The 22,125-nt window shown below is 34.8% G+C and overlaps 1 protein-coding gene across 1 annotated transcript in view; it reads left to right on the forward strand.

The window, feature by feature from the left end:
• The first annotated feature begins 315 nt into the window (after positions 1-315).
• The window catches only part of LOC115444445 (protein trachealess), a 69,353-nt gene continuing 47,543 nt past the window's right edge, over positions 316-22,125 (forward strand). Inside the window, exon 1 of the mRNA XM_030170224.2 lies at positions 316-1,024. Coding sequence (XP_030026084.1) covers positions 801-1,024 — 224 coding nt within the window. The 5' untranslated portion in view covers positions 316-800. The remainder of the gene's footprint in view (positions 1,025-22,125) is intronic.

A 22,125-nucleotide genomic window follows, 5' to 3' on the forward strand; every position in this document is an offset into this window, starting at 1 on the left:
GCGCTCGCGGGCTCACTCACTTATTATATTCTATGAGCGAAGGCTATAAGCGTATTCCTGAACATATCACGTAGTCGACTACTAGCAATTTCAACCAATCAGGGCGCGACAATTCAACTTAATAGGTCGGGCCACGCCCAATCACGTAACCGCCTATTACGGGCCGTGTAACGACGCAGGCTTTTAACTCGCCGACGGCGGCCGATCGATGCGCCCGTACTCTTTTTGTATAGCGCGCTGTCCTCTTCGTATCGCCGAGCGGCAGACATCCACGGTTGTCTAGGCCGAGTGTGATAGAGTCGCGTTTGGCGCGCGTGCTTGGTTTCAGTTGCACGTCCGAGGTCGCAGGAGGGGGACGCATGCAACTGTTTTTGATAATCGGCCGCGCGTTCCGTACGTGAAAATCGGACAGTATCGCGCCAGTCACGTCCGCGTAAAAACGGATATATGCCCAGAATATTTATTAAGTGGGTGGCTGTGCGTGACTTTTCCCCTGTGAATAGCTAACCGCGTAAATGATCGGTCCCACGAAAACGCGTTTGTTTGATAACTGAAAAGTTCTGCGGCGCGCCGGGCCGACGTTGCGTGGACTGTGAATGCTGTGTGACATTAACATTGTTTGGACTGTGTTTGTGTTTACTGAAGAACTGCAGCTGTGTTCGAAATTTAAAATATAAATATGGAACACTTTTGAAAAAGGAATTTCACCCTGGACACAATGACGTCATGCACGAAAACGCGGGAACTGGACAGAAATGTGCAGTCAGACTAATCAGTTGCAATAGTAGTGTTTAGTGACGATGTTGCCGTACCAAGCGGTAGCTATGGACTACGCGGTGGCCTCAGCTGGTTTCCACCACCACCAGCGGCCCGGCGGGTTGCCCGGAGTGATGGGCCTCCCGGGGCCAGGATCCGGGCTGAACCCGGGCCTCAACCCGGCCTTCACCCATTCCTGGTTCGTACAGACAAGCCCGGATATCTGTCGGCAGCAACAAGCATCCAACCAATCGCATCTCGAACCTGGGCACGTTTCATTTTTCTTTATATTTTTTATTTATTAGTTAGTGTTTTTCTTGTGTTTACGGTAACTTGTTGAAATTATTTTTATTTAAACAATTAATGAATAATATATCAATAAATTACAATAATAAATACATTTAAATTAAATATTATTGATAAACATTATTTTTCAAATAAATAAATAATAATTACAATGAAAATAGTCAACAAGTTAACCTAAAATAAGTAGAATTATAAGTTGCTTTACTTTCCGTTGCAGTTACTTTTTATGTGCTTATTATTAACGCTTTTAGAACTCTTACAACTGTTTAAATTAAACCTCTTTTGACGTTTCACGACACTTCAAAACGTCAATGTGACAGCTCATGTTATTACGTCAAATGGCCCACAGAGTACGAGATAATAAAATTTAAATGACCACGCGTAAGAAATTACCGTCCAAAAATACTTCCTGATTTTTATCTTCATGACATTGTCATACGGGTTTTCTAACGTTACGATTTTGACGTGTGCTGTCATATTACCTTAAAAGCGGAGAGAATATGTGACAGGAAGTAATTTTTTTTATTGCTACACAAGCGAAATAATTGTGCTACTTATTTAGAAAGCTATAAAAACCTTGATAGTTGTGACATAAATGTTAGAATGACATGAAGATTTTTTCTTAATAGCATTAAAATAAGTCGATTACAATTTCCTTATAGCTTCCAACACTACAATTGTAGAGACAAACATCTATACTACTTTATGTAATTCGAAAATTATATTCTTAATTGTGCAAGATTTTAAATAAATGATTCATTACTGTCCTAAGACTCTCAGTCTTCCAATCATTCCTTTTTTAAATTTAACTGTTTTTAAGAATTGTAGCGTATATTTTTTTAAACGCGTATTGGCTGACGTATGCTTGGGAATATCGAAAGGTTGGTTATTTATAAAAAAAAAGAAATTAAAACCTATGTCATTTAAGAGTAAAATGTCACTGGCCGTTAACTGATAGCGGGTATTTTTTAACTAGACAAAGTCATTGGTGGCTTTTTGCTGATCAGTGTGTAATTGAAGTTTTCACATTAGCCGCTACTCTTTCTATTTTAACCCCTGATTTAAATACTCGCCTTGTACAAATGGTCACGAACACAAGTGTGTAAGCTTATGGACGTACTCATTACTCATAAGTTATACTCATATTCGAGAACGAATTATTAACCAAGTTATTCAGCGAATTATTCGCCAATAGTCTAAATGAGACATACATTTATTTTCTAAATTCAAACGACAAAATTTTAAAGATTATAAAACAATAGGTATACCTGTTCTGCTAGTATTAAACAGAGGTTCCACATTTAAAATTCAAACTTATCCGAAATATTTTATCACAAAAAATAAATTTAAATTATATTTATTATTTTAATATTTATATAAATGTTTTATTTTATTATTGTACAATTCCAATTAGAATCCTCAGCCCCATCGAACTTGCCGTTTTTAAACAATTTGAAGGTTAACATCTGAAGCGGGTCCGTTTAAAATGCTCAGCCTCGAAGGAAAACGATGTTTTAAGTCGAGACAATATCTCTGCGCGGAACGAGTTACACACAAATTAAGATGTTATCGTCACATGACGGTTGTCGAGCCATGCAGTCTTACGAAAATAAAACGTTTATTGTAAAAACATTTTGTAAACTGAACTCAACATACTTATTTCTTGTTGACAAGTCGTATACAAAATAAAGAATATTGAGTTGTTAAACTATAAAGAATATACACACATCACGTATTTATCCCCGAAGGGTTATGCTGAGGCCAGGGCACACACTTTTCGCCAAGTGTGTTCCGTCACATGATGTGATAGGGGGCAAGACTATCGCTAAATCGGGCACAAATTCCAGACTTCGGGCTGATACTGAGCAGAAAAACCCAAATATCACTTTTCTAACCTGGGATTCGAATCCAGTCCCTCAGAGCGTTACCGTACCGCGCATGCAGTACAACTACGCCACTAAGGCAGTCAACTATAAAATATAAAAAAATTGTCGCAGAGGGGTTTGGTCATTGATTTTAGAGGATTTGTCAGGCTGCGAAGAGCAGGTTAGTAATAAGTCTTGGTTAATATCAGTCAAGTACATCCATGCAGATGAGGATTTGAGGTTAACAACTTATTACACTCCGACAATGGTTTGTGATCACATTTATATGGAAATATTGGGAAAGATTTTTGGTTCCGAATAAAAAATGGCCCTATCGTCGGAAAGCTCGTCTTCACTTCGAAATATGGTTTGAGATTTTTAGTATTTTAGCAAAATCATTGAACGTTCTTTTTATTTATTTCGAGATAACTATTTATAAAATTTACATTCTAATGAACAAGACTTAAGTTTCCCTATCCAATGCACGATGTACACATAAAAAATCCTCATTAATTTTAATCACATCACAAATGAATTTTAACTCTACTAAAATAACAATAAAACTTTTTATCCAACAAAATTCCAATTACGTCAACTAATGTAAACACAGAAACGCTGAGTCATGCAAAAATTTCGGCGTTGCAAAGTAAGCTTGGGAGAGTGTCACGATTCGTGGACATGTCATGATCAAGCTATAAATCCATTGTATGTACTGTTAGGAAGGCACTGGATTGAACTGGATCGAAAGCGACTGAAAACTCAATGACTCAAGAAGATGCAAGGTTATGTATTTTATATTATGGGTTCCATTTTATATTATTTGCCAAGTTTGAGTAATGATACAAGCAGTTTAAATCATGCTGGAGAGTGAACAAGTTCGGTAAAACATAGTTGCTGGATCAGTTAAGGCATTGTACTGGATTGGATAAGTGTGAACTATATAAAAATTCAGTGATTTAGGCTAAGAGAAACTAGATTAAATCTTACTGGATAATCAACATTGTCTTGGTGAATCTTAATGACATGCAGTTGCACAGCGGTCGCTATCCAGTTTAATACTAATAAGTACGTCAAACTTATCCCACTCTAGTATAGGGCTAGATGCTAATACCATCTTGCAAAAAATATCCAATTTTATAACCTGCTAAGATCCAGATCCAAGAAAATGGGAGTAGAAATGCACACAATTTTTTCTCTAACAATTGAACCTAGGACATCCCATTGCACAACACATTCAGATACACCATCAATAACCCAAGAACGCACTGATGCTAAACACCCATTAAGAATATAAATCAATTATTTCCAACCATCTTACAGCATCTTGCCAAACGAAAGGTATTACCCAACAAATTCAAAGACAAAGTAATATAACAATAAAAAGGCCAAACAAAAGAGAAACGGTTCAATTATATGTTTTTTTAAAGATGTAAATCTCGGTTAACTACTCAACATACAGAGATATTACGACAGGTTCACCTTCATAATTTGGCGTTTTCCCAGAATGTAACTTAATGAGATTTATGAATTGTAATATGCAGGTTTTGAGGTACCGAATTGGGATGCGAAGGTCATTAAGGTTGAAAACTGCTTAGAGGAGCACGCCTGGTGGTAAGCGACTTCATTGTCTATTAGCACCGGAACTGAGTTATACAGCAATGCTTGCACTTAATTTTGGCACGATAAAATAAGTCTTAGTAGTTATAAGGGTCGGCAAAAAACTTGAGAATACTATAGCATAGTGGACAGCGTCGGCATTGGGCCGTAAGACTGGTGAAACCAACATCACCGCTTCACTTCCCGATGTTATGGCAGTGAAAGTGCGTTTTTTGCCCGCGAAAAAAAAGAAAAAGGGGTAGTGTGCTCAAGTTGTTTGACTAATACAATGACAACCGAAATATCAATGCTTGAAAGAAAAACAGACAATGCAATGGTACAAACTCGTGTACAAGACCATCGAAGTTTGGACATTGCAGTCATACCATTATCTGATATCTCGTCAAGGCTGTTGGTCCTGCGCCTGATATCTCTCCGGTCATGTCGGATTCCCGTCTCACCGGACTATAACAGTCAAGGAACAGAGAGTGCACCTGTGTATTGCGCACGCACTAGTGCACTATATCTCCTGCGTGGCTGATCTCCGTTGAGAGGCTGCCGTGGCCGAAATTTGTCTACGAAGGATTCATATAATAATAATAATATTATTATATGAATCCTTCGTAGACAAATTGTATGTAGTAATTTTAGAACTAGTTAACATTCAGTCATCTTACTGTGCCTGGATGGTTGTAATTTTAGAACTAGTTAATTATAAACGTGTACTCTAATTTTAAACGTCTAAAATTGTTATAATTATGAGCGGCACATTAAAGTTAACGCCGCACTAACTATAAACATAATTACGTAGACCTTGACGGAATTATCAAAATATTCAAGAGTACACAAACGCTGATGACGTCTAACTTCTCATGATGAACGCAGCTATAGGTCATTATCTGCAATAAGTCCTTTGCTGAAAGACCTCTCCTAGGATTTCCAAACCTGTTAGAAGCGGTTTACATCCTGCGATTTCCAGCGACCTTTATCAGAAATGGTGCTTAGGCAAAGCGGGATAGTTCTGTCTAAATTATGAATATTCCTTTTTTTAAAAATATGGTGGCACAGACTTATACTTCAGTTGTTATAATATGGTATATATCTATACATATTATAAAACAAAGTTCCCAAAAAGTTGTCTGTCTGTATGTGATCGATTTTCTCAAAATCTACTGAACGGATTTTGTACGAGTTTTTGGTAAAACATAGTGCAATTCTTGAGGAAGTTTTAGGTTCATAGTACATTACGGTATTATATAAATCGTCTGAAATATAACGATTACACTTGAAGAGGTCGCGTGTTTGTAAAAAATCTTGTGGGTCGGGATTTACACGAGAAAACCTTTGTGTCACATTGATTTCCACGCGGGCGAAGCCACGGGCACAGCTAGTAATATATCATAATACGGTAAATAAAAATATGGTAGAAAATATTCCTATTGTATACAAGGATCCCAGCAATATGATGCCTAGTGGTCCACCTATTTTGTTGTAGAAAAAGCGGTAAATGTATTTAAAAATTTCACGCAACTCTAGTACCATAAAAAATAATATTTTGCCTCAACACCAACAATCTTAAGTACTGACCAAACGCTAAGACGTATTTGAAATATTTCCAAACCATCTACACTTTGATAAAAAAAGCATCTAAATAACAATAACAATAGAGTACAAAACAGGGTGTTTCACTTTTTTACTTTGACAACACCGAATCCTTTGACTCAATCAGAAACAAGAAACCCTTTCACACTTCATCAAAATAACTGAAGCACACACAAAAACGTAGTTTAAAAAACCACATCCGTTTACAAAAATATTTTGATTGGAAAATAAAGGGCGTGACTAAATCATGTGAAAAGGGCTATTGTGTGTAAGATTTATTTCTTTTTAATATTTTTACTGTGGAAAAAGCCAGATCTCCAGATGGTATTAAAAACGAAAAAACATCAGGTATGTTAAAAAAAATAAAAATAAGTAATATTTTTAGTAAGTGAAAGTTTACAATGTAGAATATGACTATAAAAGAGAAATCATATTTATTGTTAAAATAACTGCAAAAAACAATATTCGTATAATGTAAAACCATCAAATTTCACAATCATAAAATATAGGTAGCGCCTGACACAAAGAAATCAACCGCACTTGTGAATAATTCGTAAAAAACGCTTATTGCGAGTATGCGATTTGAGTGTAAACCGCAGTAACTGCCTGTAATCACAACACGTTATTTTTCTGCTATTGCTATACCAACGTATTATTTTTTGCTATAAAACAATAAATAAAATAGAACCGTTATTGAAAATATTAACGGTTTCAACAATAGAACTTGGCCGTTAAGTTCGTAACTTATTTTTAAAAATGGAATATTCATAATTTGAAAATAGAACTATTTCGCTTTGCATAAATACTATTTCTGTAATACCTAGAAGGATGTAGTTTTCCTCAAGTTGAGGTTGAATAAGAATGATTGATGGAAGTTTATATACATTTATAATAGAACATACATTACAACTTTAGATCTAAAGTTAATCTGTAATACAAAAAAATCATTTAATAATATTTTCATAATTAAATATATCCACTCTCTCATATTTGCGCGACACAATCGATTGTTATTTATTGGGGTACCAACATAATCATAAAGTAGTAACTAAAACTTTAGTAGGTACTTTTTGTCCATCTTAAACGTCTGTAGTCAATTGTAAGGTAATGAAACAAGTTTCCAGTTCATTTTCATATAACTCAACCAATTTAATAACACATAGACTCATCGTCTGTCACGATTATGACCTACATTTCTCAACAAAAAAATCAATAAACATTACTCCACGTAAAGAATATTCAATAGTGTTGCGTAAAGTTATACAACGGATGTTTTTTTGCGATTAAAAAGCATAAAACGTAACAAAAAAGTTAATATCAAATATCCGGGTTAAATATTGTGTATTATCTGTCTATAATACGTCTGAGATTGGTCCACTGCTGTCTAGATGGATCAGTTGGTTATGAAATTGTTTATTATACAATTTTCAACTCTAATCCGTTGCAATAATGATTTATGATGGATTGACAATCGGCAAACCGTGATTGGTCGCGACACGCCGGCCCTTGAATGTATGGATCTATAACAAATTGTCTTGTTGTTGTTTTTTGTTTTGCTAATTCACAGGTTGTTGTTATTTTTGCAGTAACTTATTTATGTACTAAGATGTAGTTTAAGAATATGGGAACAATTTTATGTAGAGTTCAATACGTACAGGGTGTTTGAAATATAATTAGTTGGTTCGGAGTGCTCAAAGCGGTAATCTCTATCACACATGATTCTAAGTAAGATTTTTGTTTAATAATTTTATTAATAAAATAATGAGATTCTGCAGAATTTGTATTTTCCAGACTTTATGAGTTTTTTTTTTGCTTTGAACTAATACACCAACAGTCAATTGTATTCATTCTTTTATTTTAACCAACGTTTATTTTTAAAACAGAGAAATACAAATTGTCAAAAAAAATTCTAAGTTCCTTAGACCTCACTTTTAATAGACTAAGTACATTGCCAAACAAAAACCTTAATATTTCCTCAAGCCTTAATAATTTTCCTTAAAAGATCAACATACATTCCAAACCTACCCACCTTTTTACTTATATTAAGCATAAATTAACAAATTTCCATTGACAGTAATTATATAAAACACCCTGTAGCTCAACTCGACCTCAATCAAGCTCTAACCGCTGCATCACTGCAATTCGTAACGCCTCCGTCTATTCCAGTTTTTACAAGGCCCCAACGTCAAACCGAACGCGCTACCCGTTCCGTATCGCATCTTCAGGTAGTTTCAAAGGTGGTATACTTTCCTCAATATTCCGAAATATGCTAACAGTACTCCGAGATATGCTAACAGCTAGTATTAGGACTGGTCTTTCGGTTCGAGGAAAGTCCTTCTATAGATCTCAATCAGCTAATAGAGGACTGGATTTTCGGTAGCGGAAGTTTCTTCTAGAGCTCATAGAGAAATTGGGGATTTAAATTAGTATAAAAGACGTAGGAATCTGGTGGCTAGTTTCAAAGGTGCTATTATAGTTTCGTTCATTCCGAGATATGCTAACAGCTAGTATTAGGACTGGTCTTTCGGTTCGAGGAAAGTCCTTCTATAGATCTCAATCAGCTAATAGAGGACTGGATTTTCGGTAGCGGAAGTTTCTTCTAGAGCTCATAGAGATATTGGGAATTTTAATTAGTATAAAAGACGTAGGAATCTGGTGGCTAGTTTCAAAGGTGCTACTATAGTTTCGTTCATTCCGAGATATGTTAACAGCTAGTATTGGGCCTGGTCTTTCGGTTCGAGGAAGGTCCTTCTATAGATCTCAAACAGCTAATAGTAGGACTGGATTTGCGGTAGCGGAAGTTTCTTCTAGAGCTCATAGAGGAATTGGGGATTTTAATTAGTATAAAAGACGTAGGAATCTGGTGGCTAGTTTCAAAGGTGCTATAGTTTCGTTCATTCCGAGATATGCTAACAGCTAGTAGTAGGACTGGTCTTTCGGTTCGAAGGTCCTTCTATAGATCTCATAAAGAACTTGGGCGTTTCCAATTGGTACAAAATGCGTTGGCGATAGGCTCGCCCCCTATCACATCATAGGAACACACTTGGCAAAAATTGAGTGCCCTAGTCGCGCCTCTTCATACCCCTTCGGGGATATATACATGATGTGTGTTTAAAAGGTGTTGAAGTCTCGTGGCCAGTTTCAAAGGTCCTATAGTTTTGTCAATATTCCGAGTTGTGCTGACAGCTAGCAGCAGTACTGGACTTTTGGTCCAAGGAAGGTGCTTCAAAAGAACTGATAGAAAACGACTTGGTTTTTGTTCGGTACAAAAGGCGTTTAAATCTGGTGGCCAGCTTCAAAGGTGCTATTATAGTATGGTTAGTTAGTATTTCGATTTATGCTTTAACGACTAGCAGCAGGACTGGACTTTTGGTCCGAAGAAGGTGCTTCTAAAGAGCTCATAGCGAACTTGGGAGATTTTAATTGGTATAAAAGGCGTTGAAATCTGGTGGCCAGTTTCAAAGGTGCTACTACAGTTTCATCAATATTCCGAGATATGCTACAACTAATAGTATGACTGTATTTTCGGCTCGAGTAAGGTCCTTCTAGAGCTCATAGAAAATTTGGGGTAAATTCAGTACAATTTACTGGGACTAGGTCTCTCATATATGAGAGTCTGGGTACCATCGCAATGCCTGTTTCCGCCGCCAAGCAACAGTGTGTAGTCACTGTTGTGTTCCGGTTTGAAGGACATATTAGCCAGTGTAACTACTGGACATAATAAGACTTGAGATCTCATGTTTTAGGATGGCAAGCGCAGTGGAATAACAAATAATACTTTGTAATTCAAGGAGATGGACTAATATATCTAGCAAAGAATAGTGGGAATAATAATGTCAACTTTTTTTAGAGTTTACAATTTACTAAAGAATTACCATCCAGCACGTCAAAAAATCTCAATAAATTTTACTAAAATCAAAACTTTCTTCCACCACAAAAATAATAATTCCTGTAATAATGAAATTCACAAAAAACTCAGCCGCAATAAAAAGTTCGCCCGGCGACCGCAGACGGATCGGTGCTTTTAAAAAATCGATTTTTGTAACATTCATTCGATTCTATAATGACAGATAATACTCGGTAATCGATATGATTTCAGTTTATATGTTTAAGGGATCGGAAATGTAAAATCAAATTGGTTTTGGTGATTTTTATCTTAAGAGATTATTTTAAAATTGCACCACGATTAGTCAACATTTCGTATAATAGCTATGCCTAAAAGTAAAAATACACGTTGAATATTATCAAACTCCTCGTTTTTAAAGTCGGTTAAAAATGATAAATCTCGTGACGTCAGACTAGTTTAAGATATTTAATACATCACGGTTTTTAGGGTTAAGTACCTTACCTAATAAATGTTATACTATGATTTTCTTTTGTCAAAATGACCTAGAATAACCTTTATTCTTGATTACTACGTATACTATAAAATTACATTGTTATATAAATGAACTAAAAGCTTCCGCAATACAGTAATAAATAACATTATGAAGGACGGTTGCGCTTTTTTGTACATTTATTATTATTTAAATCTGTTTTGTAGTATTTTTATATGACAATAGTGCCTTACTAGTGTATTTTTATTCAAAGATCTAGACGGCATTGCTTCCACTGCCTGAAAATTTTATCCGTGGCGTCTTTATTTAGGGTTGATGTTCTTGCTTCATTATTTTAAACATTTCTAATCACATAAAACTTTCCTACCAAAAACATAAAAAAATCACACAACAAACAACCCTATCGAAATTCTATGTTTAATGGACATTCCAATAAGAAATAGCTTGTGCGGTCATCGATCAGCGGGTCGCTCAGATCAACTGCACGACAAGTGTCCCGAAAATGATCTATTAGGTCCCCTTTACCTCATCAGGGAACTTTTGTGCCAACCCTTCATTTTAATTCCTTTATTTTAGGGTTGAGTTGGCAGGGTTGATACTTGTAGTATTGTAATGTAAAATATATTTTCTTATTTCTGATTTGAATTTTTAAATAAAGAACACAACATTACCTAAACAAAGAAAACAGACGAAATTTCCAGACAGTAACAAATAAATTCACCAAACAGAAAAGAGAACAGTAAATAAAGTTAGCGAACAGTGCGCCGAAACTGCAAGTTGTCAGACAAAACACGGCAAAAATTCTAGCGCGCCCCGGGCGCAATCAGCCGTCCCTTCAGCCGATTATTGCAAATAACTATTATTTCCTTCTCCTTTCAATTGGCGGCGAACGCGCGCCCGACGTTTCTCTTTGTATTGCTAATTTCGCCGAGGCTAGTTTTATTTACTCAGAAACAGTTCGTATTGTACTCAAATTTTCTTCGAGAAAAGGGTGGAAAAATCGAATCCAATTCCGTCGCATAATAAATAAACATTTGTCCGTCTGACATCCGAAAACCGCTATCACATGGGGCCGGCAAATCCTGGTTATTTTATTCATCAGAATGCCATAAACGAAATCCCTGTGTATTGCATTTATGAATGAAACAATTTTCCAGTTTCGCAGCGATTTTGGCAGGCAATTTGCTAAGCGACGCAAGACCATTAGTCATGGCCGTATCGACGCGCCTACCAGATTGGTCATTTTTTGTAAACTAGCGGGATCGCCCACTGGGGTGCGTGGGCGATATCATCTCTGTACGATTTAGTTTATGCGTTTCTTTACCTCGTGATGAGCATAAATGGTTTATAAAATGTTTATGACTTTGTTTAAAAAAATATGAAATGTTTTTTGACATTGTTAATTAAAGTACTATTGAAGCAGGTTGTCGACTTCCTGAATAATTGCGTATTATTACTTGGTAACCAAATAAAACAAGGCTCGTTAATTCTCAACTTTAATCTCCAAATTAAACCATTATTTTCCAGTATTGTACCTTGCACTTGAACCAACACGAACTAATTTATAACATATCATTATCACAAACGATTGCAATATTCAATCAACACGGCACATTTGTATTCCTTGTGCGTTTCAAAGGAAAATTGGATATGACGTGATTATTAAAGTCCGTCTAAAGAGCGGCAATTTGGCGAGCGTACAAATCGCTTGTCCCACCGGACCGGGCCCGGGGCTCGGCCATCGCTTTATTTTTGTCCAAATACTGATAGAAATGCGCCAATGTGCATCGGATTTTTTTGTCCAGATGTTTGTAGTAAGCCAATGGTTCGGATTTGATAAGAATTTTTGTTCATATTAAGAATATTATTAAAGTTATTATATTACCTATTGAAGTTTAAAAAACACATTTCAACAATTTTCCAATTTTAAAAAGCTAATTCAAATTTTGAAAATGGAACGAGATAATTTCGAAAACCGAATCATCCATGAAAGCATAATGCCAATCGTTTAATTTCCACATTTTGTGTACCCGTCCACAATTTCCGTGAGGTTACCTGTCACGTGGCCATCGTGACCCCAAACCTGCCGACTCACTCGACTCATCTGTAAAACGTTCCTCCGAGACTGCCCTTGTGATTATTTCGTACGGGGAATGAGGTGTTTTGATAGTTTCGGATTTTTCCCTTATTGCGATTCAAATGATTTGGCTTTCAGATATCTTTACTGGATATATTTTTTTTGTCTGCGATATTATTTTCCTGGAAAAAAATAACAGTAATTCAAAATAAGCTGAAATATTTTCACTTCACAAAAAGTCTGCAAAAAATGTGCGTATGAAAAAAACGAGAAAAAAATAACTTAGACGTCTTTTTTAAAAAAGTTACGGACAAGTTTTTAATGTAAAAAATATCACGTTCTGCGAATCATCACATCATTAGGGTCTGGTCATACACGATTTTTGTTGCATCCACGAGTAGCGAAATACATCCATCATGGTCGCTACGAACATTCCAATCTTATCGATCATTCTAGAAGCTACATTGCCTACGCTTTACACCTAGATAAATCTTAAACAATAGCGGCCACGCTGCTCATCACTTCAGGCCAGAAACTCTATAATATTTTTAGTAGACAAGTAAAGTGACTACACCGAACCTATCCTCTCTATTTTTCTATTTGATTTATTTCGTTGCGTTGACAAATTAGTTTTTCTTGAGACCTGAGCTTCACCGCTCGGTGTCATAATGCGTGCCACTGCTGATCCTGGCTTACAGGAGTTGTAGTGGTGGTTGTGCGTTAAAGTCTCTACACCGAACCTAATGCTAAATGTCCAAACAAATGCCAACTAGATAATGAGATATCTTGATCATAGTTCTAATCATTAATGAATATTTCCTTCGCTATTTATAGTAAAATATCCCATTTATGTGAACAAGCCTTTATATTTTATTGTCCGCCTCTAGGTGACATTTAATTCGACAACGTGACCCCTACTTGGACATGGTTCGGAGCGCTTTTTGTCCATTTTCAAATAAAAAAAAATACAATGAAATGATACGTCAATTGTGCTGAGCCTGTTACAAATATCGATACTTGAATAAGATATCAATGATAGTATCGCAAAAAGTATCCAAAAATATTTTTAACATTAAATCGTACTTTTACGTCTGAAAGTTTTTTAAAAAAAATATAAAAGTCACGACTTTTTAGAGAGCAGCTTTTTTATTTGTTACATAGAAAATAATTTTCTACGTATTTTTTGTATACATTAATTGAGCCATTTAAGGATCAGACTTACAACGATAAAACAATTATTACAGACAATGCTCAATAACATTAGCCTTACATATCTTCTAATCATCAATAATCCACGAAGCACAATGAATGCCATTAACAGCACAATGCTAATAATCTGCGAATATCAAATACAATTCGCTCATATCAATAATATCTAATAACTGGATGACATTTTCATTTCCTAAATCAAATAGTGTCGCCCTGTCGCCCTCGCTGTCACCCCTCGTATAAATACGACGTCATTAGATCATTTAGTCAGACGAATGACTGACGTATATTAGCAATAATATTTATTATGTGCATAAATTTTATTTCAATTAATTGTATACCAGCCAGTTTTATTCATTTGCGTTCTAAATTTGAATTTTCAATCAACGTCTCTAATTTCTATTAACTAAAATTAAAATTGTAAAATTTGCCACCATTATTTTTGAATTTTAATTCCAAATTGGAATAATTTTAAATTTGTTTAAAATAATTGGTGTAAGTTCGTACGATACTTTTCTTTTAATAGGCAAACATAATTCATCCAGCGTGGTGGACTAAGGCCTAATCCCTCTCAGTAGTAGAGGAGGCCCGTGCTCAGCAGTGGGCAAGTATATAATACAGGGCTGATATTATTATTATTTAATTCAAGCAGACAGCCTTTTAATAAATTCCACGAGCAAATGAAAACATATCTATAAATCCTCTTTTTAAAATGTAACAACAAAGATTGTAAGAATGTGTCGATTTATTCGAATTTCCTTCTAAGTGACCGTGGGGCGAGCCCTAGGGACGGAACGCTTGACTAAATTCCGAGGGTACAAGTGTCCGCTCCTTTAAGAACCACCCTTTAGGGTGTGAATATCTTTTGAAGAAGTTATGTGGCATTCAACGGCTACTGGAAAATTGGTTAAAGGTGACTTGGCAAAAGGCAAGGATAAGATGGATGTATGTATCGAAGAGTTAACTTGAGAATATATTCTGACGCCATTTTCATAGATTTTTTTTATCTAAGGACGAAGCATTGCTGTAATAACAAGTCTATTTCTCTTCTTATTGTGGTATCTCAATATTAGCCATTTACAATGGCCCTATGTCTATGCGCGAGTTAATTAATAAGTGAGTTAATGTATAAAGATTCTTTGGAACTGTAGCCGACTAAACAATAAAATAATCTTTTTGTATTTGTATAGATATTTATGAGCAAAATTTCATACCTCCAAGTTAATAAATTATATTAATACATTAGTGAAGTACATACTTACATTAATTAATATAAGCATATTTCTTTACTAAGTTTGTAATTAATTAAAACATTTATTATAAGTAAGTACTTTATTCTTTTGAGCACAATAAATAAAGTTAGTAGACACTCAGTTCTATGATAGTATTCCCATGCCAGGATTTTTACCATTATAGGAATGCACACCACTTGCATAAAGGACCCATCCCACATTGTGTCACACAGCGGGAATCGATCCCGTAACTATCGGCAGCTCATTCTATGGAGTTCATAAAAGAATCTTAAGCTACGCCATAGGCGTTTAAAATATAATAACTACTTATAACCCTAAAGTGTGATATTAAAAATTGTATTATTATCGCGGTCTTTCATGCCCCATACGTTTAGAGTGCTCACTTAAAGATGACAAAACCACTTCAAAGTGACAATATAGTTGTCATATTTGATGCACTGTGAGATATTAACGGAAAAAAAAAGAAATTGTCCGTGAAATAAAAAAAAGTTACTAGTTCTCTAAAAAAAGGAATTGTCCATGAAAATTTGAATAAATTAAAAAAAGAACAAGTTCTTTTCTTCTTATTTAGAAAAAAATATATGCAGGACGAGTGTTATATAAAGTTAAATTTAATTTATCTTTTTATTTTAAATTATCATGTGCCCAAGAAAAAGATTTCTAAAACAGCTTCACAAATCCTCAATGTTAATTAATTAATACTATTAATAAATAAAAATTCTTAAGAAATTATCACAAAAATATTCATAATTCAAAAATTAATTACTATATTATTAACACGTTCAAGGGTATATTACCACTACCTAACAGAGATGAGAAACGTATCAATCAGAATTATTACCTTAAGGCACAAAAAAAGAAAAAAAAAACCGCTACCGTGACGTCTTCATAAAAACCGGATTAACACTTATAAAACATTTTAGGGTTAACCCTATACTAATAAAAGCATTACAACCACAATAATAGACACTGTTTATATTTGTCTCCATTCATGCAGAAAATACTCGAAAATTCCCATGGTCTGAACGACCGTCCGTAATTTGAGGGTTAATCGAAGGTGTCGACAACCCTTCAAGGTGACAATTTAATGGGGTACTTTATACCTTAACGAGTGTAATCTTTGTACCGTTTTTGAGATTAGGAAGCTGTGATTTTCTCTGTCAGGGTTTTGATCTCGTTCGATTCATTGGATTGTGTCAGTATTGTTAATTCTTCGGTTATTTTTTTTATATACGAGCGATTTGCTTGCTTGTTGGTAACTACTGCCTATTAGTAATATTATCTAAAACTTTATGGTGTAAATCTGTGTATAACACAGACTGTTAAATATAATTATATTTGTGTATATCTGTTGGAAATAAAATGCCAGCTAATAAGGGTATACAATTATTGTGAATATCAATAAGTGTTTAAATCTTTGACATAAAAAAAAATACAACTGCACTCGTCACTTTGAGACATAAAACCTCATAATCCTTATTAATATCACTAAAAAATATTAAAATTGGAAAATAATAGTGCTTAGATTGAATTGGCAGTCATACCACAAATGCATATTAATCTAGAAGGAAAACAAATTCTGCTATGTCCACAGTGACGTAACACAATACACATAAATATCATATGGCTTACAGGCGTTGAGTCCCCCGGGATAGCTAATTTTCCTATCCCGGGCACAACTCAATTTGCCCCGGACACATTAACTGTAAGTACTGCGACACGGTTGGGCACTACACGGCTTTTTACGAGCCATAGTAGGTTCGATTCCGAATTCTTTCCTCACTTTCTCCTATTTTAATTTGCAAAGGAATTCTTTTTTGCCATCTCACCTACTTTCTTTTCTGATTGTTAAGACGTTCGCGTAAGGTGCAATATCGCTTGCCGTGTTTGATTCATACGACTTTCTGTTGTAAAGCTACCAATCATCACTGACCAGTAGGTGGTGTGCATTGTGTTCCGAATTTGGATTTTATGTGTTAGGTGTAAGATAGGTTTTGGCTTGTTGATTAGTATGGTGTTTTAGGGGGGTCAAGATGGCGTTGTGGGTTCGATTCCCAGGTGTACGGGGCGTCGGAACACGTACGCTGACACTTAAAGACGGCCAATTCTAAGATGAAGGGAGTCCGTCATAAAAATTGGACAACAGCACAAAATGTATTGGAGTGGACTTCTGTTTAGAAAATGTATTACGTATGATGGGGAAACGGTATTAAATCACTTTACGAGTTGGAATGTACAGGGCACTTTAATTATCGTTAGAATACGTTTTAAAAAGTATTTAAGTATGTAAATGGAAACGCATAGGTACCTTATTTTACATAGTTGTACCTGAGCTTTACTACTTGGTCGCAGTTTGGAATAAATATCTCTGCATATCTTTAATATTTAATTCCAAGTTTAAGTTTAAGAATGATTATTCCCGGAGCAACTTTATTCACCGACATGACCATTGCAACTGGTAATCTCATACTTTATACGAGAGTATTTAAAATAAATTAGATTACAAAATCGAACTTGTGACCTCTCTTTACAACTGGTTCATCTCCTTCTGCGCAATATGATATAATAATAATTTATTTATTTTACACCAATTGTTATAGTCCATAGTGTTAGTAAGCATAAAAACTATGTTGCTATGGTATAACTATTATTACATAGTTTTGAGACGTTTGTCCCAGTATAAAAGTCCCGCTGTATATTTTTCTGAGAAAAAATAGCCTATATCCTTTCCAGGGTCTCAAAGTATCTGTATACTAAATTTCATCAAAATCTGTTCAAAAGTTTATGAGTTTATCGCGTTTAGACAGACAGACGTGGCAGGGGATTTTGTTTTATAATATAAGGATTAGAATTAAGATTCAATTGGTCATAAATATGTGAAAAAATATTATACTCAACTAGTAGCATTAAGGCGACATATGACAATATAATTCTAAAACTAACATCGCTCAACCCTCAAATACCTATTAAACAGTAATTAAGATTCAAATGGTCATAAATATATGAAAAAAATATTAAATTCAGTAGCATTAAAGATGGCATATGAAAATACAATTCTAAAACTAATATCGCTCAACCTCCGAACCCTTATTGACCGTTCAAAAAACACAAGCCGGACCCCTATTTAAACTTATTTAACTGACCACGGACCCCAACGTTAAATCAAGTGAAATAGACTTGTTTTATACTTAAATTTATCTGAAATCTGATAAAGGATATTGGGATTTTCTTTATATTTTAAATGTTATTAGTCCCTTGGTTGTAGTTTCGTGATATCTGAGTTTCTTTTAAATGTTTAAAGGATTAAGTGTAGGGGTCAGTTTAAGTTGATGGGGTCAGAAGTTGATAATGAAAAGTCGATTTAAAGACTGTAGTTGTATTCAAAAGATGAATTGTTTTGTTTATGTGAAGGACTACAGAATTAATACACAAGTTATAATCCGCCATAGTGGCTCACGTGGGTGGCGTTCTGGGATGCCTGTGTATATCTGTTTGTAACAAAATTGTGTCGACTGTCGAGGGGTAATTATCTTTCGTCAGTCGACATTATGTGTCGAGTGTCGAGGCATCTCTCGTCAGTCGACATTTTATTGGATTCAATTTCACTTACCATCAGCTGTAGGTTCACCAGTGTGAACATCAGGTGTAATGAGGTCAATTTTCCATGACCGTGAATAAAAAAACTATATTGTAAAAAAGAAATGAGAGGGATCATCATCAACCTATGACTAATGTTATGCATATTTTTATTAACAATATTCTTGAAATCCTTGTAATTTGTACTCGATATGGTGATAAGCTTGCTCTCTTTCAAATTATGGAATTAAACAAACAAGGCAAAGATGAATGTCCTGGATGCACTTCTGCCTACGTCTTCGGGAAAAAGATGTAACATCTGTTTTTTTTGTACTCCTTAAATTTTGATAACTTGTATACTGTTTTGGTAATATTTGTTCTTTTTTTTTAAATACTAGAAATCTCAAAGTGATGTGACAATGTTGTATCCAAATACATAAAAGCCGGTGCTTTAAAAAAGCCGTAAAGCTTAACAACGGTTTACTCAGGTGCCAGTACTCACGGGACAAGCCGCTCGTAAAGTTTACATCGCGGAACCGATGACGCAGCTCCAAATGTTTAGCACCCCTGGATATCTGCCCGTAAGGACTTAATGTTCACATTATTTTTAGAGTCTGGCTTTTTTGTCGCTTCAACATGGTGTTTTTTCATGTTTGATATCTGATTTTTTTAAAATCTGTTTGATATTTTAAAAAAATCCTCGTTTAGCCTTATTCTTTTGAAATACTTTTTTCGGTTACTTTGTGCTGTCATTATCAATTTTATTTTAAATAAAAATATCCGTAGTGACAACTGTAATTAATATTTTTATGAATTGTTTTGACTTATAATACTATGTCCGCCTATGTGATAAATAAAGTAGCATTTATGTAATTTTCTTTTAAAAAATGTTGAAAGCCCGTCTTTGCACTCTCATTCAGAGTTACTCTGCTTTCATTGTCTAAATATTATTATTTTTCTAGATTTATTAGGCAATAGTTACATACCTCTCAAGACTTGATGCACTGTACTATATAATATTGGCTATATGCTGATGTGAGCGAGTAATTTTAAATACCTCTTGCCAGTTGACACAATTGTGCCGGCCTGAAAACTTGTTGAAATTAAACAATTTTCGGATTTTATAATATAATTATAATATTATCTACATTTTACATTAATACAATTTTTTTTTTTAACTCTTGATGGTCCAATCTACGCAGAATGAGCTCAGTGTATTGAAGTCTGGCAGCCGGTCTTTGAGAATCTGGAAAAATAATTTTATTTCAATTTCTAACATAAGAAATCATTATACTGATTACTTGTTTTTATTTCTACTAGTATCGTGTACCATAAGCAAGTCTAGATTTTTTATTATTCACCCGTCTGTAGACCGGCTATTATATCTTGTGAAATACCCCAACGCGGCACGTAATCTCGTCCAATCGTAAAGTTCACGTCACGACTGAGTTTACACGGCACGACCTAATGTTTAGCACCTCTGGCCTTAATGTCCGAGCCGTTATTGTTGACGATATATGTCCTTTTATGCTAACATGTAATTATTATTGCATTAATTGGAATAGATAATAATAATCGCGATAATTTGATCTAAAAATTGTTACAACAGTTCATGGTGCGGCGGCCGCTGTTTTACTCTCTTGTATCACAGTGGTTAATAAGAATTAAAATAATACTTATATTTCATTCGAAAGTAAATCCGATTTTACATCCCAAAATCATCTCTGTATATAAGGTTTGAAACATCGCAAAATTTTTACAATTGAATGATAATTTGTGTAGAAATTTAAGCCACAAAATAGATCATAGTCCAATGATATTATTTATTAACAGATATACTTTTAGAAGCCGCATACTGAAGACTCAAAACTGTCCCAATTAGGACGATTGCATTCTCTATATAAATGACAGATACTAGCTGTTTTGTTGATACAAATACGTCTCTACTACATGACAGCAATATTTAGAATGTGTTAGTGTGAGTACGGAACACGTTTTCCATTGTTTTTTTTAAATGTGCATGGCAAAGTGAACTCACTGCACCTGACGGTAAGTGGGGTCCAATAAAACATCGACTGGCAAGAGATTACCCCTCGACTGTCGACACAATTATGCCGGCCTGTTGATTTGTTATATGTGCATACATTTTGATTAACCATTGACACTTTATTACTAAAATTTAGACATTAACATCGTAGTCTCGTGACAACTTCACAAACCCATTCCGATTACCCTTCGACAGTCGACACAGTTATGCCGGCTTGTTGATTTGTTATATGTATACTTTTTGAATATCTATTGACATAGACTTTATTACTGAAATATAGATATTCACATCGTAGGTTTAACTCCACAAGCCCAACTTCCAATACAAAGTTTACTAATTTAACTTAAACAGACAAAAACACCTTGAGATCCGTTTAAAATGTAAATATCGCAGGTCCCGCCCGCGCCGGTGGGTGTGGCCGTCAGTGCGCACACCTACTTGCATAACGAGATTTCAGCTTTTTATATACATAGTATTTTTTGGAATAAATTTCGATACTCTATAAATATGTGGCAGTTAGTATAAAGATGGTAATCACTGCTATAACTATTCTATGCAATTTATATATAATAAAATTGTTACAGACCGATGTCTGTACATCATAGACGTTAAAGAACTAATATGGGAATATATATTAGAGCAATAAAAGCCAAAATAACAGCGTCAAGATTTTTTGTATCTCTATATGTTTGTTCTCGCATCATGCAAAAACTATTCCATGGAATTGAATGCAGTATTCACCGATGTATTGCTAGAGGTTTAACTTAAAATATATGATCCATTTTGTCCAGGAAAAATATAAAGCGGGTATTCTAACCCGGTGTTTTAAGCCGTGAGTAGAAGCGAGTGGTAATGAGAAGATAAATGAGGACAATTTAAGATTACAAAATATCCTTGGGAGACCATGATTCATGATTATAACCATATTCATTATACTTTCAATTGACTGCCTTGGTGTAGTTATATTACGATACGACTGTATAGCAAAGGTCTCGGGTTCGATCCTCGGGTTGGGAAAATTATATTGGGTTTTTCTACTCAGTATCAGCCTGGAATTTGTATCTGATATGGTAGTATGCTCGCCCTCTAACACATCATGGGTCCCTGGTACTCCTTCGGGGATAAAATGCGTGAGTGTATATATGAGTGTCAATTTGTCTATCCCGTGGCGCCGCCCTGGTGGTAATAAACTGTATTAAATCTATATTGTAAAAACGTCATGAGTATTTTGTTCCGATGGAACTGGCAGTAGAAGAAGAATAATTAACAATTTCAGTAAATACTCATTTTTAACATGTTAGTATTTTTAATATGGAAGTATTTATAAATTAGATTCAATAAGTATGTAAGGGAACGATTTGACCATATTTCTTTACAATTACAATTGAAATAAGCATAAAATAACCGAAAGCATAAGAAACTTCTATAGTACTTCGCAATTACTGTAATTAGTTTTATTGTTGTTATTTAGATCGTAATGTTAATAACAGATACTAAAAAC

The sequence above is a fragment of the Manduca sexta genome, chromosome 6, assembly GCF_014839805.1.
Source record: "Manduca sexta isolate Smith_Timp_Sample1 chromosome 6, JHU_Msex_v1.0, whole genome shotgun sequence".
NCBI classification, from domain to species: Eukaryota; Metazoa; Arthropoda; class Insecta; order Lepidoptera; family Sphingidae; genus Manduca; species Manduca sexta.